This window comes from Maylandia zebra, linkage group LG12, assembly GCF_041146795.1.
Source record: "Maylandia zebra isolate NMK-2024a linkage group LG12, Mzebra_GT3a, whole genome shotgun sequence".
Classification (NCBI taxonomy): domain Eukaryota; kingdom Metazoa; phylum Chordata; class Actinopteri; order Cichliformes; family Cichlidae; genus Maylandia; species Maylandia zebra.
Genome location: NC_135178.1, coordinates 16,508,822 through 16,526,237, shown reverse-complemented (window position 1 = coordinate 16,526,237; position 17,416 = coordinate 16,508,822). Strand labels below are relative to the sequence as shown.

Genomic DNA, 17,416 nt, shown 5'->3' with positions numbered 1-17,416 from the left:
TTACCCTGGCAGCCACTGCTCCTTTGAGACACCAGTTACCTGTCGTGACTGTTCTTCAATCAGATGTGGTATCCTAGAAATCCACTGTGTGCTACCCATCACTGTTTCATGGATGAAAATAAGTATATCCACTAGAAACTGTTGACTTTTTTAGCACTTGTAAATAAGAAAGCATTTGATTCTAAAATGTGGTTTCTTTATCTTTTCTAACATTTAATTGCTAACAATTACTTGATATTCTTCTGTGGTAAAAGTAAGTACAAAAAACCCAACACAAAAGACTTAAATAGGATTAACCTCTGTGTGCTCAAGGGAATTTGTAAATTTAAAGGCACAAATCTTTCCATTTTCTTGCAGTCACCGTTTCAAATTTCACCCACAATTTGTTTTTGATGCAATTCAAATCTGAGCCCAGAGAACATTACTCCAAAAATCTTTAACCTATACAAACCTGTGAAAAACTAAATGCATCCCATGATTCTGAACCGCTTAAGTTCAAGTAATAGTTTTCTAAATGAGTTCATCAGTCTTTTACATTGCTGTGGAAGAATTCAGCCCCATTCTTCTTCTGTCACAGTTCATGTGACAAAATATTTGGAGGCGGCTAACTGAGACTGCTCACTGCCTAAATTTACTGAGGCTGCCCAGTTGAACGATTTCATTCAAACTATTTAGAGACCTTTTTATGTCCCTTGTTAGACTTGTAGGTATTTACAGGACTCTGGACTGGACTCTGCTAGTGCATCTCAAAAAATGAGAGTATTGTGAAAAACGTTTTTTTCATTGTAATTTAATTCAAACAGGTAAACTTTCATGTAAATGTAAAGTAAATTATTTCAAGTCAGATGCTAAGTGCTGCTGGAAAATGAAAAGTAATAAGCATTTCCATGAAGATGGAAATCTCCTGGTAGATGGCTGTGTTGACTTTGGACTTGATAAAACACAATCCACCGACAACAACCAACAACCGCAGATGATCCCAAATCATCACAGACTGCAGAAACTTCACACTGGACTTCAGACAGCTTGGATTCTGTGCCTCTCTTCAGACTCCTTGACCTTGATCTCTAAATCTAATACAAAATTTACTTTCATCTAAAAAAAAAAAAGAACTTTGCACTTCTGAGCAACCTTCCAGTTCTGTTTTTCTCCTTGGGCCAGGTAAGAGACTTCTAATTTTGTCTCTTGTTCAGGAGTGGGTTGATATTAGAAATGTAACAGTTGAAAACCTTTTCCTAAAAACATCTGCGCGTGGTGCTCTTGATGCACTGATACCAGCCTCTGTCCAGTCCTTGTGAAGCTTTCCCAAGTTGTTGAACTGACTTTTCTCGACAGTCTTCTCATTTCTGTTTTTGTTAACTTTCCCTTTCCAGGCAACTCTTCATTAATGTGCTTTGCTACAGCACTCTGCAAACAGGCAGCCTTTTCTGAGGCTTACCCTCCTTGTGGAAAGTTATCTGGACAACTGCCAAGTCAGCAGGCGTCTCTGTGATTGTGGTTGCTCTCACAAATATTTATTCTGTATTTATACTGTTTGAATAGTGATTTGCTCAAATTTGAAATTAAATATTTTAATTTGTATTTTCACGAGCTATGAGCCATAATAGGAAAATAAAAACAAACTTTTTCACACTATGATAAGTTTTTGAGATGCACTAGCATGTTGTTTGTTTGACTTTATCACCTTTACCTGAAGACAAATTTTCAAAGAGGATCGATGATGTTCGAAAAGTCATGGCATGTACTTTAAAAAAAAAAAAAAAAAACTTCAATAATAATTGTTCTCCACTCTCTTACACTAATAAATGAATGTGCAGTATATACACATGTACCAGCAAGTAGCTGTTGATCCCTCCTGTAATTGGTGTTAAAGGTCAAGCTAATAGCTTCTATGAATGCACTCTGAGCTCTTACAGAACAGTTCTTAATATTCTTGTGTAGTTAGCTTTGAGTCCTAGCGGACTTACTAATGATTAACTGAAACTTTTAAAACTTGCCTCTAACATTTACGGCTCTAGTATAAACCAGGTGATTGGACAAAGGTACCTTTTGCCCAAACTATGTGAACCTCTCTGATGATAATTGTAAAGACATTGGTGAAATATATACTGTGCTGTGTACTGGAGCCACATTTCTTACCCTTCTTAGCTATCTCCTGAGCTCTCAGTTTGTAAATAGCAAAGCAAACTGAGGGTAAAAAGCACACTGCTACTACATTAGGATGCCTTCCCAACCCCTGTTTGAAAAGCAACACTAAAGCCACAACCTGTACATAAAGCTACAATGTTCATTTACTCTGCTATTCATTTGATTATTTACTAGGTGTAGTACAGAAACCCATTTCTATGACGATCGCTTTTCTTGATCTGCAGACTGAACTTGAATACAGCCTGCATTCACCCATAGCGCTGATATTAGCAAAATACCTGCAATTTAAATCTAATTAATAGCCATTAAATGCCAGCGGTAAAGCCTAACAGTCTTCAAAGACCAATGAAAAAGAAAGGAAGCAGCTATGACATGAAGATCTAAATTTAAATCTAATTAGCACCATACCATGATAGAACAGTGACACACAAACACTCAGCAACACTATTGCAATTACACACAGCTCTGCAGAAAGGAGATGGTAACGTTATGCCATGCACTACAGTGTATGTTTTGCACATTGGTGAAATGGTGCAGTGAGATGGCAGTTACTGTACGCTGCGTGTTCCTGCTTTCTACACCAGCATGAGATCGAAGTTTGTGCAAAGATAGGGGAAGAAGTAAAGGAGGGGAGATTACAGACACTTTCAGAGGCGCATGTGGCGTCACTGCAATTAGTAACACTATAATTAATGAGCATGTCTCCATGCTAATGGTAATGGTTGTTGACCTCTCTATCATCTCTCAAAACTATAATATGTGCTGAATGTAAAATATATGCTGTCACCTTTTATCATGAGCAATTTTAAGGCACCATAGAAGTTTGTTTTTTGCTTTTTTGTTTTTTTTTGGGGGGGGGGTTAAGCTTTTTTTTGCTATCTAATATATAGTAAACATTTAAAAACAAACAAAAAAGATTTTACATTGGTTTCAGAGGAAAAGAAAGAAAAAACCTTGTGTAGGCTATGACATGCCAGAGCTTTTTCTGTCATTTTACACATTTTTTCCTTACAATTTAAGCCCGAAGTCATGCAGTGACATTTTTTAATGTACTGAAGCACATTTCTGTATCATGTACAAAAACTGAGACGTGCTGCTGAAATTACACTTCTTTTTCCTATATTAAAATATCTCACAGATTAAATGTGCAGTTACACTTCTTCACATGTGGCCCACAATGTAAAATGAGTTTGACACCCCTTATTTAAATGTTATAAATGTTTTTCTATCACCCCCCGTAAGCTCTCTGAATCACCTTGTGTCTCAACTATCACTATTCAAGAAATCACGTTACAGGCCATTTAAAATACAAGTTAAAACTAAAACAAACTGTGGGACTACTAAGCTCTTCAGCCTTGCAGCATTTCCATTGTGGTCTCACTTTGCTCAGTATTGCTCCGAGTTCTGCGGATAAAACAATATTTAATACATGTAGTGTTTGTTTACCGTGGTGGTGTGTGCCTTTGATAAAGAAAGGAGTAAACTGAGGAATCATGAGAGGGATGAGAGTCGTGCACAGCACTACACAGCCACTGCAGCCCGCAACTCCAGCTGAAAAAGAAAAGCCGGCCGGCATCTATTTGCAGTTTACAGCAACTAGTGCAAAATGTAGATATATACGGAGTGATGCAAACAGCATAACAACACACACCACAAAAAAAGCAACTGCAACTCTATGGAGTCAAACTTGTCTTCTTTAATATACCACATTCCCATACTGAACAGCAACAGAGCTACTGGGACGGCAGTGATGGTCATACCTTTTTGACATCTCTGACGAGGTGGTACAGCGTGTTTGATGGTCCATGGCGCTGTTGAAAGAAAGAAAAAAGTAACAGAATGAGGTTTTGGGTTTTTTTTAAAGCGTGTTTTCAACACTTTATGCTTGTCATTACCGTGTTATAGAGCTCCTCCAGCCTGGAAAGAGTGAGGAAACGGTGCATGCTGACTCCATTTTCAATCAGTAGCTTGACAAAGTCAACTCTGTCCAGAACTAAGGCATCCAGCATCGCCTGCTCCAGGGAACCAACCTAGGACATACACAGTATACAGTGATATCACATCCTATACACAAGAACTGCATCAAGTATTTCTTCTCATGTAAACAACTTTGAGCATCATGAGCTATTATTGTTATAATTATTAGAGCAGTATTAGCATTAAGTTCAAATTCAACTACTGTGAAACTCAGAGTTGAGACAAAGTTTTTTTAACAGCCCATTTCATCGCGTCAGTGCGAATAAATCAGGTTCAAACATCCTGTGAATATAAGTAATAACACAGTATGTATACATCACATATATTCTGGCTTATACTGTATCTGCTTCTTACAGGCCACTGCTGTCCGTAGATGAAGATCTGACTCCGTGCGATGTCCACTCTGTTCCACGCCAAAGCCAAACTCAGCTGATCTGGGGCTGAAGCATTAGCACCTGGTATGGATTGTTACACATACAAGTTTTTCTTTAGGAGAAACACAGCTATAAATTATAAGTATATATTCTAGTATGTCCTCACTGCCACATCTATATCTTTGATCAATATATCAACATTAATATGTCAGAGTCAACCAAAAGAAATAATTTTTTATGATTATTCTAAATGGACATTGTGTTGATTTATTACTCTGCAGAATTTGTATATTTGTAAAGTGCTGCAGTGGGACTGCCAAGGTTAACGCTCATGAATTATTTTGCTGAAGTGCTTGGCTAAACTGCAAAATGTTATTGTGACAAGACAAAGGTTTGGTCTACTTGAAGCTCTTTTGAAAAGTGTTGTGCCTTTGCTGCGCTTGTCGTCTGTAAAACAGAAGAACCCGTCTTTACTCACTGATATAAGCATTTCTTTAACACTCTACCTCATCCCTGCAGAAAATGTGGAATACACATTTTTCCTTTGATTTCTGTGTCCAAAAACATTTACAGTACTCTGATCCTTCACTTCGATCCTCCAGAAAACATATCAGTAACATAACTAGAAGCCAAAGTAAAGAAACTCCAATGTATACAAATGCAAGATTAAAATGATAATAATAATAACAAAAGAGTGTGAGTGGATTAAATTGAGTGTAATGCTGGGTGGAACAAAATACCTTGTTTACAAGATTTGTGTAAATCTGTTGAGCTATTTTTCTCTAAATGGTGACTGTGACTGAAATTAATATCATAATGAAATTGCACTGTGGTTCGAATGTATTCATGGACTCCTGTCATTTCCTTTTTCTCTCCCCTCTTGTTTTCTGTCGTCTAATACTGTATTTTGGAATTAACTCAGTTTTTCAAGGTTGCATAAAAAAAAGCACTTACAGCATTTGAAGTGACTAGACAGTCAGTCCATGAGAGATATTAGTTTTTGTCGTTGTACCTGTTTGTACCAACACATCTCAGCAAATGCTGACTAATGAGACGTAATTCAAGATCACAGCCTGCTGTTCCCAACAATACGTAGTGCAAACAGAGAAAAACAAGAAAAACACAAAGGAAGAAATTGATTTTTTTAGCCTTCTGACAAATCAACTGTAAGTTAAAGCACAATAATATCCCCGGTTTGACAAGATGATAATAAGCAGTGCCCACTAATAGGAGTTTTAGGGGATATGTGTATATATTAAAAGGAAAGGAGGTCCTGCTTTATCAAAGGCCTGCGACTTCATTCTCTCTGCCTGCAGGGTTGGACTGAAGTCAACTGACTTTATGTACCCAATCTTTAGGATATTGACTACCCCAGACAGCAGGCCATCAATTACTCCCACCTCACCACACTTGCACCATCTGTGTGTAGTTGCTGTTTCCTCTCTGCGAGGTCTCCTTCCACTTTTCTTAATCTTTCTATCTTTCTTACAGAGGCTTGCGCTCACCCCTTAAATTCTCTTTCTTCGATTCTTGCTCAGTTCGCTCCACTCTGTGCATTCCTGACTGTGATGTTTTGTTTTTTTGTTGAGCCCCAGGCAGTGGCTTAGTTCCTTGGCGAAGGAGTCTAATCCAGTGTTTTAAAAAGCTCTCAGGCAGGATGTGACCGATTTCATTTTACACTAAAAGCCTTGAACACATCTCATTCATGCAGCTGCAGAATGAGAATTGCATCTGAAATGGCCCCCGTGCTGTTGACCATAAGACAATTTTGCCCCTAACTCATTTTTAATTTTTCTAATTTCTTTTTAATTATGTTCTTTTTGCTATTTTGCCTTTTTGCTCTTTGATTTCACATTCTTCCTTCACTTATTCACAAAAGCTTCTCTAACAATGTGAATAGACATGAATAGCAGATCTCATTAAACACAATAACCTTATGTATATATAGAAAAGGTAACAGAATGGGAGAAAAAGAGTTTGGAATGAAGATAATTAATGGATGGGCCAAAGAAATTATTCATCATGACTGCAAGCTACTCTTTTGCACTTTTTCCTTGTCTGTGGACTGGCATGTTCCTCCAGGGAACAATTCCTGAGACAGCCAATCATATGTGTTGAATTTCTAAGCACTCCCACAGGAATCACTGATCCTTGGCATGCAGGCATGATGTCTGTACTTCTAGTCTCTAGTGTGTGTGTGTATGTGAGTGTGTGACAGGAAGAGAAAATGCATGCAATCTCCTGTGAGCATAGAAGAAGCAACAGAAACCACAATCAATACAACCTACTGAACAACCAATTGAGCAAATGGATCCATGGATCCCCTCTCTCTCCCACTCGTGTGTGTGTGTGGTTTACTTTGGTAATTTTTCATTATTATTAACAAATGTATAGGAATTTGTTACAGAACAGCTCGAATATGAGCCTTTTTACAAGTGTACGCACATGAACCAAAGCATTATGTCCACTCACAGTCAATGTATTGGATCTAGGAGAATGGGAAGACTGAGCATTTTTTTTTCCAAGTTCCAAATTTTTGTGCCCAGACAACTGTTCAGAGCATCTCAAAAATAGCAGTACTTGTGAATCATTCATGGCCAGTATTAATGAATACTTACAAACAGTGATTTGGAGAGGAACAAACCATTAAACAGGAAAGGGCTGTTGTGGGATATACCCTAAAAATGTAAACTTCTCCGTGCCAGAGCTACTTTAGAAGTCTTGTAGTCCATAACTCAGTGGGTGTGAAGTGTTTTACTGTCACAGCAAAGACCAACAGCATATGACGCAGGGCTAGTGATAATGGTTTGTTCTTCAGTGTTTCTTTGTGCATATTTCAGTGTCAGTCCTCATGTTGTCGTGCTGATTAAATAGAATGCGTTGCAGTGTGATAAATGGAGGAGGAAACAACAAGGATATGAGCCTTTAAATCACTATTAGTTTGTCTCTGAGGAGCAATTTATGAGATATTTTATAAGGTGATCTGACGTGCAGTCCCAGAGTACTCAGTGGTTCTCCTTTAAAAGAGAGTTTAAACTCCTCGTGGTCCAAATCTTTTGGCCATGACAGCAGCCCTTGAACGGCCATGCCACATAAGGTTCTGTACATGTGTAAATATAAGATATTTTACAACATGAGCTGTGCTTAGATGATATATGGCTTTCACAAAGAACTTTTTTACCTCATGAAAATGTATTTCATAAGTGCAACTTAAATGCAAATATATTCTTCAAAGAAAATGCCACAAAAGACAGGGCACTTACCGGGGACTGGCAGTGTCATCCTGGAATTACTTGTCTCTGGCCACAGAGGTAATGAGCAGCTGTGTTTGCGCTAATTGATGATTTTACAGGTATTATTTTTATCTCAGGTTTTTAATTAGCATACAAAATGAGAAAGCTGAGCTCACTGTAAGCCTGCCTGTAATGGCTTTAATACTGTAGCTGTTGGGAAACTAGAGCTGCAACCCCTTTGTGTTTAAGTAATTACTTAAACAATTAGACACCTAAATATACACTCACCACTCACTTTGTTAGTTACACCTTGGTAGCATTAGATTGGACCACCTTTTGCTTTCAGGACTGACTTAAAATACTCCTGGAAATACTCCTCAGAGATTTTGGTCCATATTGACATGATAGCATAGTTGCTACAGATTTGCTGGCTGCACATCCATGATGTGAATCTTCCATTTCACCAGATCCCAAAGATGCTCTATTGGATTTAGATCTGGTGACTGTGGAGGCCATTTGGATACACTGAACTCATTGTCATGTTCAAGAAAAAAGTTTGAGGCGATTTGAGCTTTGTGACGTGTCATCATGCTGAAAGCACCCATCAGAAGATGCTTTATACTGCATGTGGTCATAAAGGGATGGGCATTTTCGGCAACAATACTTAGGCGGCTTGTGCCATTTAAACCATGCTCAGCTGGTACAAGGGGCACCAAGCAAGCCAAGAAAATACCCCCACACTATTATGCCAGCACCAGCAGACTGATCCATTGATAAAAGGCAGGAAGGCTCAATGCTTTCATGCTGTTTACGTCAAATTCTGACTCTACTATCAGAATGTTTTGGCAGAAATCTAGACTCAACATAACAGGCAAAGTTTGTCATATCTATAGACCAATTCTGGGGTAACTGTTGATGCTCTGAGCTGACAGGAGTGGCACCTGTTCTTCTGCTTCTGGAAAACCATCTGCTACCAGATTTGATGTGTCTTACGTTTTAAAGTGTTCTTCTGTATATGTTGGCTGTATAATCACTATGTGATTTATTGTTGGCTTCCAATCAGCTTGAAGCAGTCTGTCCATTCTGCTCTGAGCTCTGGGATCAACAGGGAATTTTCACCCAGAGAAATTCAGCTCACCAGATATTTTCGCACAGTTCTCTGAAAATTCTAGAGATGGATTTACGGGAAAATCGCAATGGATCCCAGTTTCTGAAATACTCAGTCCAGCCCGTCTCTTTCCGACAACCATGACTCAAAGTCACTTAAATGTTAAACCTTTGTTTCCTGTTATGATGCTCAGGCTGAACTTCAGCAGGTCGTCTTGACTCTGTCTACACACCTAAAAGCATTGCGTTGCTGCCATGTGACTGGCTGATGAGATCAGACAGATTTCTCTGTGTTTTATTCCAGAGCTATGAGGTGTAACCACAGAAACCTGTGTGATTTGAGCAACTAACTGGAACAGTGTATGAGGAAGGAACGCTTTCTGAAACAGTCATCTTCCCTTCATGTAAAGAAACTGCCAAATAACAACATTTGAGGAGTGAAATTGAAGTCACTCACTGTGGACTCATGCTTCAACAAACACCAAACACACACACGTACCAACATACTCACCTTTGAGTAACGCAGTGAGAATGGCAAGGTCAATGTCTTGATGACCCTCCGATCCCATCCGGAAAACTGTTATCTGTGAGACAATGACCAGACAATGACACACACACACACACACACAGAAGAAAGTCAAGGAGACAGAAAAGCGAGAGCGTCTGGGAGTGAGGTGAGGTTGTTCCTGTGAAAGCAAAGCAGCTTTAGTTTTGAGTCATGTGATTCTTGTTGGAGCAAATGTCTTAATGTATGCTCATAGCATATAAAGAAAGTAATATAGCTACATCGTGTGTGCTCTTATTTGCTGGATTAAACTGCTTCACTAAAAACACTTCTGCTGAGGTGCTTGGTGGAGGAAAAGGGGAGAGCTGACGAAATCCTCTCATGTACTGTACGGTAGTCCCCCTCTCTCTTGGCTCTTATAGAGAGAACTCCACAAGCAGCCTGTTCACTGGAAAGAGGGAATGAAGGGATTTGCTGAGGAGGCAACTGAGGAGAACGAGTAAAAACACAAAAGGGAGGAGGTTCAAATGAATAAGAACTGCAGGTTTTCTCCCCTGACACAGTTCATTCTGGTCTTTTTTTCCGCTGTGTCGTACACTTTTCGGATTAGGCTTAAAGGGAATATTTTACTCACTGCCCAGTTTAGATCTTTATTTGCTGCATATTTTATATCATGTGTGAGAATGAACAAATGGTGCGATGGATGCGAGCTAAAGTCAGTTGAGAGGGTAATTTGAGAAATGCTGTGGGTTTTCTTGATTTTTTTAAAAGTCAGAAATAGCAACAGCGCACACGTAATGGCGTTAGCGTGTGGGCCCACGTGCTCATATGTGTGCATGTGTGAAAGGCACCTTGTGGGAGCATGAGAGAATCCGTGTTCTGAATGCTTGATGAGCTATTCCTCTAATCCCTTACAACCAGCCATCCATCTCCTCCCACCTCCCTCCCCGCAGCACATCTTCTTTCCCATCTACACCCCCACCCCAAATGCCTTCATTTCGTGGGGCTCCAGGAATCCGCAGTCTTTGCTGCTGCTGTTGCCGCTGCATCCCTTGGGCAATGCTGCAATGTTGTAGGCTAACCCTCCTCTTTATCCCTCTATATCTCGTTCCCGCTTTCACACTAAGTGAACACAAGTAATTCAAGTCCACATTGATATTTTACATTATCTGTTTATATTGGCTCTTTGCTCATTTGAACAAAAACTAATTGCTAATAAGGGTAGCTTTTAGGTGCGTGCATGCTCATGTGCATGTGGTGGTCATGTGCCCATCTAATCATGGGGTCTTTCCGGAGGTGAAATAGAAGTGTAATGAGATGTAAAGGTATCGATTGAGATCTTCTTGATACCAGTGAGTCGCTGGTGCAGAGCGTAATTTCATTAGCTTCCTGGAGTTACAGTGCACCTGTGTGCATTTTCATAGTGTGGCCAGTGGCTTGAGCATCATTTGCCACAATGCCAGACTCATTGCCTGCACTCTAATAGACACTGACAACACATTTAGGGAGCCATCTGTAGATCCCATGTTAAAGTCTTTCCAAGTGTGCGTGCATGACTATGAGTTTAAGAGACTGATTAGTCTCATCTGTGCTCCTGTGTAGAGGCTTGAAAAAGTCAAATGGCGTATGTGAAATGTGTGACCTTCTGACAACATGATTTACAGAAAGAACTGCTCATACTGACAAAAGGGAAAGAATATCTGAAGGCAGAGAGGGCAGCTAGATCTACAGCTGTTAAGGGTGTGTTTGGGTGCGTGTCTAATTTCAACCAATCTGGCTTTTTGTCCATTATACCCTGTAGTTATCATTAGTGGGTTGAAGAATTCCCCTACAATCACTCCCTGACACACACACACACATGACTCTTGGTCAAATTCCTTCAGGACTACAATGAAAGATAATGTGGTAGATGAACGATGATTATAGCTTCTGCTCTCTCTTCCACCCAGCATCTTTTTGTCAATCACTAATCTTACAGCAGCCTCTCACTGGCATGCTGCCCCTTCATTCTTTGCCCACTGCCTCATCCCTCGTCACTCCCTCCAATTACATCCCCAAGGTGACCCCGTGCATATGAGCTACCTGCTATGGCTGGGAAACTGCTGCTCAGAAGCTGAGCTACATATCCTCTGAGACAATGCAAGGCTGCTTTAATCTCAGCAATCCCACAGAGAGTCATCAATAAATGTGAGCGAAAGTAAACAGGCAGCTTTTTCTTTTTCTCACCTCATACACTGAAAGACGCTCTTGAGTACTTACTGGGAGCAAACAACTTTAGCACAGTGGTAGACACAGTTTCAATATTTTTGCTCTTCCACTCAAGGCATAAATTCACCCATCTGTTGTGGATTCCAGCTGTCTTTTGACAAGAATAGAGGAACTAAGAAAAGACGCATTAATGACAAGAAGAGGGAGACAAGTGGAGGCAGGGATTGAGAGAAAAGGCGGCAGGAAAGAGGAAGCGTGCGTGAAGCAAATGGAAGCCAGAAGGAGCGAGATGTTGTGTTGGCAAATTGAAGATTGATATGTGAAATTAAAGAGGAACAGGCAGGATTCTTGCATCTTCAGAGGTGCTATGCTGCATACCCTGAGGATCAGAAAACAGCTCTTCATACTCCAGCGAGCTGAGCTGATTGCAAAACATTCATCTTCATTTAACAGGCAAAGATCCTGCTGACACTGGCCAAACACACAATCACGGGTTTCTGAATCGTCTTCTGCGGCTCATGCAATAACAATGGTAAAAGTTCAAGTCTGACAAAACTCTGCTAATGGTTTCATCTGGATGAATTTTAACCATAAATTATTTACATGTATATTTCTTTCTTTCTGGGAGAAACCATAAACCAATAGCTTTCAGTACAGCGAGAAACAGAGGAACGAGGGAAATAAGTTTCTCTACTCATGAAATTTTAAACTGATAAACTGCCCTGCTGATAATGAACCAAGGAATTGTCTCCCTCTGTTTGTGCCTCAAACTCTCTGCGTACCTCATTTCCCATTTGCTATATAGCCAAACCATTTCCCCCCCTGCCTCATCCCTCCCTACATCCCCTCCTCTTTCCCTCCATCTGTCCCTACCATGTTCCCTCCCACTTGCTCTCTCCCTCTCTCTCATGGTCTATTTAAGTCACTCGTTTGCTCTCATTTTCCTCCTACTCTTTCTTAGTATCTCTTGTCAGGACTGTGGAGGAACATTGTGGGCTGGTGGTTCCTCCTCAATATTTAATCCGAATTAAAGAAACAGAGATGGTTTTACTTTTATTTATACAAAGCTTGGACATACTCTGAGAGCCAAGTGGGCTGGGGTGTGTGTGTGTGTGTGTGTGTGTGGGGGGGGGGGGGGGGGGGGGGGGGGGGGTGCAGTAATCACACCAATCACACAACATTAACCCAACTGACACAGTCAGTGTCTAGTCCCATCATCCCGTTACAATGCAATGATCTGCTGGGAATCCCAGGGTTCTGCCATTCATGTGGATGTTACTGTGGGATGTGATGTCCAAAGCACTGTTGGTTCACCTAGACTTCATAAGGCAGGTGGTTTTAATGTTCATCTGATAGAGAATTTAATATAATACATAAGAAAATAATGACACTGATGATAAAAAGATTAATGATACAGAACAGCAATAATAAGTAAAAAATATGTAGTTGGCAGTTTAATATAAACTCTTTTTTGTGCTTCAGCCTTAAATCTCTTCTGGTTGGTGCCATGAAAGCAAGAAACACCACTTTATGGATGGCTCAGCACTATGTCCTGTCATGTGTTCATGTCACTAAAGTCACAGGTGTGAGATATTTATCATCAACCAAGATCAACAACAGAAAAAAAAATGCATAAATAAACAATTAAAGCATTTGATGTATTTCCCACATTTAAGTGCCCTTAAGAGCTATTTTGCAGTTATTTATGGTTATGCTACAGTTTCTCTCAGAGCTTACCAGCTCTACTATTACTGCAGAGTGCTACATGCAGGACAGGGAGGAAGAGAAAACGGGTGATAGCGGTTATAACTGATGAGCATTTGTTAGCTTGATATAAATGCCTGAAAGGCTTCCTAATTCATCTGAAATGCTGGACAGATGTTGACCAATCCCAAATGTCTCTAAGTCTTATAGGAAATAAGTCCCCCAGAAAACCACCCAGCAGACAGGCCTGACCCTCATTTTATTTCAAAGGCAGAGATTAATTCTGTCCAGTTATTCTGTCCAGAATAATGACATTTTAAAAAGCCTGTGGGTTGTAAAGCACTAACAGCAGTGTGAGTTACAATAAAGATAAATTTGGGAAGTCTGAGGTGAATCCTTTCATGCAACTACGCTGCAGTGATATATATTAAGGACCCCCCACCTATCTAAATCTTGTTCTTCACCAAGACACGTTAAAAAGTGAGATATGGCTTGACGTCTGTCAATGCATTTATTATGCACTCACCAGCAAACTTCATTAGCTACACCTGTTCAACTGCTCATTAATGCTAATAGCTAATCAGCCAATGCCAGCAGTTTAATGCATGTAGACATATAGATATGGTCAAAATAACCTGCTGAAGTTCAAACTCAGGTTTGGAATGGGAAGAATGATGATTTAAGTGACTTTGAACATGGTATGGTTGTTAGTGCAAGATAGGCTGGCCTGAGTGTTTCAGAAACTGCTGATCTACTGGGATTTTCCCACACCTCCATCTCTAGGGTTTACAGACAAGGGTGTGAGAAAGAGAAAATATCCAGTGAGCAGATGTTCTCTGAGCAAAACTGACATGTTGATCAGAGGTCAGAGATAATGGCCAGACTGCTTTGACCTGATAGGAAGTCAAGGATCACTCAAAGATCACTTGCAACAACCAAGGTATGCAGAATCGGAATGCACAAGTGAAGAAGGGCCCACAGTAGCAGAAGACCACACATGTGCCACTCCTGTCAGTTAAGAACAGGAAATGGAAACAGGAAACACGAAACCAGGGATCCTCCCTGCCTTGTATAGATCACACAGATGCTGGTGGCCTGAGGGTATGGGGGATATTTTCTCAGCATACGTTTGGCTTCTTAGTACCAACTGAGCTTTGTTCAAACACCACAGTCAGCCTGAGTGTTGTTGCTGACCACATGCATCCCTTTATGGCCAAAGTGTACCTTTCTGATGGCTACTTCTAGCATTATGAGGTGCCATGCTATAAGGCCCAAAAAACTTTAAACTGGTCTCTTGAACATGATAGTGAGTTCACTGCATTCAAATGGCTTCTACATATCCCACATCTGCAGCAACAGTGAGATGCCATCATCTCAACGTGGACCAGAAAGTCCACTTTCGAGTTGAGTCCACGCTGAGGCGTCCTCCCAGCAGATTGTTGAATCTATGTCATGAAGATTTAAAACAGGTCTGAAAGCAAAAGCGTATCCAACCCAATACAAACAAGACGCAACTAAAGGAAGTGGCTGGTGAGTGTATGCAATAAATTTCATGTGAGAGAAATTTACATCTAACTCAAAAGGTGCATATTAGTCACCGATTAACTTTACCCCTAAACTACCTTGTCTTCATTCCAGCGTGGCAAAAATGTCTTGAAAAAGTGTGTACTTTAGGCCCTCTTCATGCAGTGTAAAAAACATTAAGTGCAATAAACAAAAGAAAGCCAACAAGAAAATGACTGAAGCACAAACTGTCCACATAAATAAACCAACATGCTGGAAATAAGGTAAAGCAAAATAAGACACAGCCTTTCTTTGGTCTTCCTGTTTCTCTTCACTAGACCTCTTCAGTACACACACACACAGCCAGTCACCTGCGGTCTAGATCTTTTCTACTTGGGTGTCTCTGCCACAGAGTCAAAAATCAAAGCAAAGGCCTTCTGACAGAGAGCCATATAGACTCACAATTGTTCTTTGTCTTTCTCTTCCACACTTGCCCCTTTCAGACCAGTGCAAAGACTCAGGATTAACTCGCTACTGCTTCGGATATGACGACAAGCTTGTTGTGTGATCTGACTACTCCCGTGGGTGTTGGATACTACCTAATTCTATGGGTGCTGAATAATCACCGTAATACCACATTATATTATACTTAGTGCACTTGGTAAATAGTAATTGTAATAGTTTGTGGTTCTGCAGAGTTCACATACAGACAGATCTTTAAGGAGAGATGTACCACAGCTTTCTATCTTTCTATCGTTATCAAGTGAGTGGTTTTTGTGCAGTTTGCATATGGCTAGAAAAGAAAATTTGAGTTTCAAATATTTCCTTAGAAAAGTGAACGGTTTCTATCACATTTCAAGCCTGCTTACAGAACAAATACCTGGGTGTGCATCATCAGAAGTTAGTGGGGGTGGTTTCTTCTTATGTAGCTGCTCTTGGAAAAACCTGGATCCTTCTAATGGTTGTCAAAACACCTTTTTATTGATATATACTGAGGTGTCAAAACTCATTATTAAAGGTACAATAAAGTTAAGAGTTTTCAGTCTATACTCAAAGCATCACATAAGAAGCAGGTTAGTGGAAAAGCTGGATGTATAGCTGGAGGTATATTACTGAGCTGCAGATCGGTTGTGTTTGGCAGAGCTCAAAACACACAACACAATAATTATACTGTATTTGTAAAACACATGGTGAAGAAAAGCCCGGAGAGCTAAAAATACACTTTAGGTTAGTGGTTACAGCAAGTGAACGTGAACTATTACGATGTCTTTATAGGCAGCTGGGCAGAAATAGGGAAGCATCTGTTCTGTCATATACTCGTGAAGAAAGCAGCTGAAAAATGCAGCCTGAAATGTATTCTACAGAGACATGCTGTGAGCGCGAGTGGAGGGGAAGCTCATGTGATGCCTATTAGTTTGGCAAGTTAGGAGGGTGGTAAAATCATCACAGTAAGAGAAACAGAAAGGTAATAGGCAGCAGAGAGATAACCATATCCATTTCTCTCCTTTCAAAAAAACACCTTTGATACTCTCTGTATGGCAGATGGGCTACAAAAACGACACTTTTATGAGAGATGCAGAAATTGCTGGGAAATACAAAAGTCAACTTTTTTAATCAAACTTTTATGTCCTTAATAAATGTTGAATTGCACTGTTAAGATTACAAGCCAAGGATGATTATGTCTTTCGGTTTAGTTTTTTCTTCCATTAAGCCTAAAGATGCATCAGTTACACGCACAGGTTTACACAGAAGGTTTATTACCCCTGCATCTGATGACAACCAATTGGTTGCATTTCAAATTGTGTTTTATATATTTTTGTCCAGATATCATCAAACTCATTAAAGCTCAAGTTGGATAAAAGTGAACCAAAATAAATGTTTATTTATAGGTTCTTAAGTTCAGAGAGTGAAACAAGTAAAAAAAAAAAGAATTCTCCTGGACTTGCCCCAAGCCAACAAGCAGGAAACAAAAATCTATAACTTAGATCTTGTGTAGGGTCTCTTTCCTAATCTTCCTTTTATTAGCTCATAAATATTTTCTATCTAAGTGACACAGAGAAACTTATGGATGTGTGTATATCAAACAGGACTGGAATGTTCTGCTAAACCCAAATGCTGTTATAACTTGACTGCAGGTGATTCAGAAACTCTGCAGTCAAGTGTTTAAAGACAGAACACTTTAAGACCTTACTTTGGTTGCCTGTCAGTTTCTGTATTATTTTAAAATTCTTTAACTTGGTTTAAAGAAATTCGTGGAATTGCTTCAGTATTTATGGCTCGTATACTTAGTCTGAAGCAGTATGACTCTTAATGTCCTCTGGCACAAGTCCTTCAGTTGTTCCAAAGTGCAGAAGAAAAACCTTCAGCGAGACAGCTTTTAGCATATTTTTTTTGCCTCAAGCCAGTGTGCCAGAGGATCTGAGAGCAGCTGGAAGTCTTTAAAAAACAAAAGTACCTCTTTATGCTGGCTTTTTAGTGTGGTTTATAGAAATTACTTACCTCATTCAATTTGCTTATTTAATTTTATTTATATATATTTTTAGAATTATTAGAATTATTATTATTAATTATTTCTGGTAATATATTTTTTATTTTTTTTACCTTGAAATCCTTTAATTCACATTTTCAGTTATTTTTATATTCACTTTATGATTTTT

At 39.6% G+C, this 17,416-nt stretch overlaps 1 protein-coding gene across 9 annotated transcripts in view; it reads right to left on the bottom strand.

The window, feature by feature from the left end:
• The window catches only part of trpm3 (transient receptor potential cation channel, subfamily M, member 3), a 162,905-nt gene that overhangs the window by 23,796 nt on the left and 121,693 nt on the right, over positions 1 to 17,416 (bottom strand). For all 9 annotated transcript variants that reach the window (XM_076890779.1, XM_076890774.1, XM_076890775.1 and 6 more), the window contains exons 9-12: positions 9,351 to 9,423; positions 4,480 to 4,580; positions 4,044 to 4,178; positions 3,909 to 3,959 (exon numbers count right to left, since the gene is read on the bottom strand). In XM_076890779.1, coding sequence (XP_076746894.1) covers positions 3,909 to 3,959; positions 4,044 to 4,178; positions 4,480 to 4,580; positions 9,351 to 9,423 — 360 coding nt within the window. The remainder of the gene's footprint in view (positions 1 to 3,908; positions 3,960 to 4,043; positions 4,179 to 4,479; positions 4,581 to 9,350; positions 9,424 to 17,416) is intronic.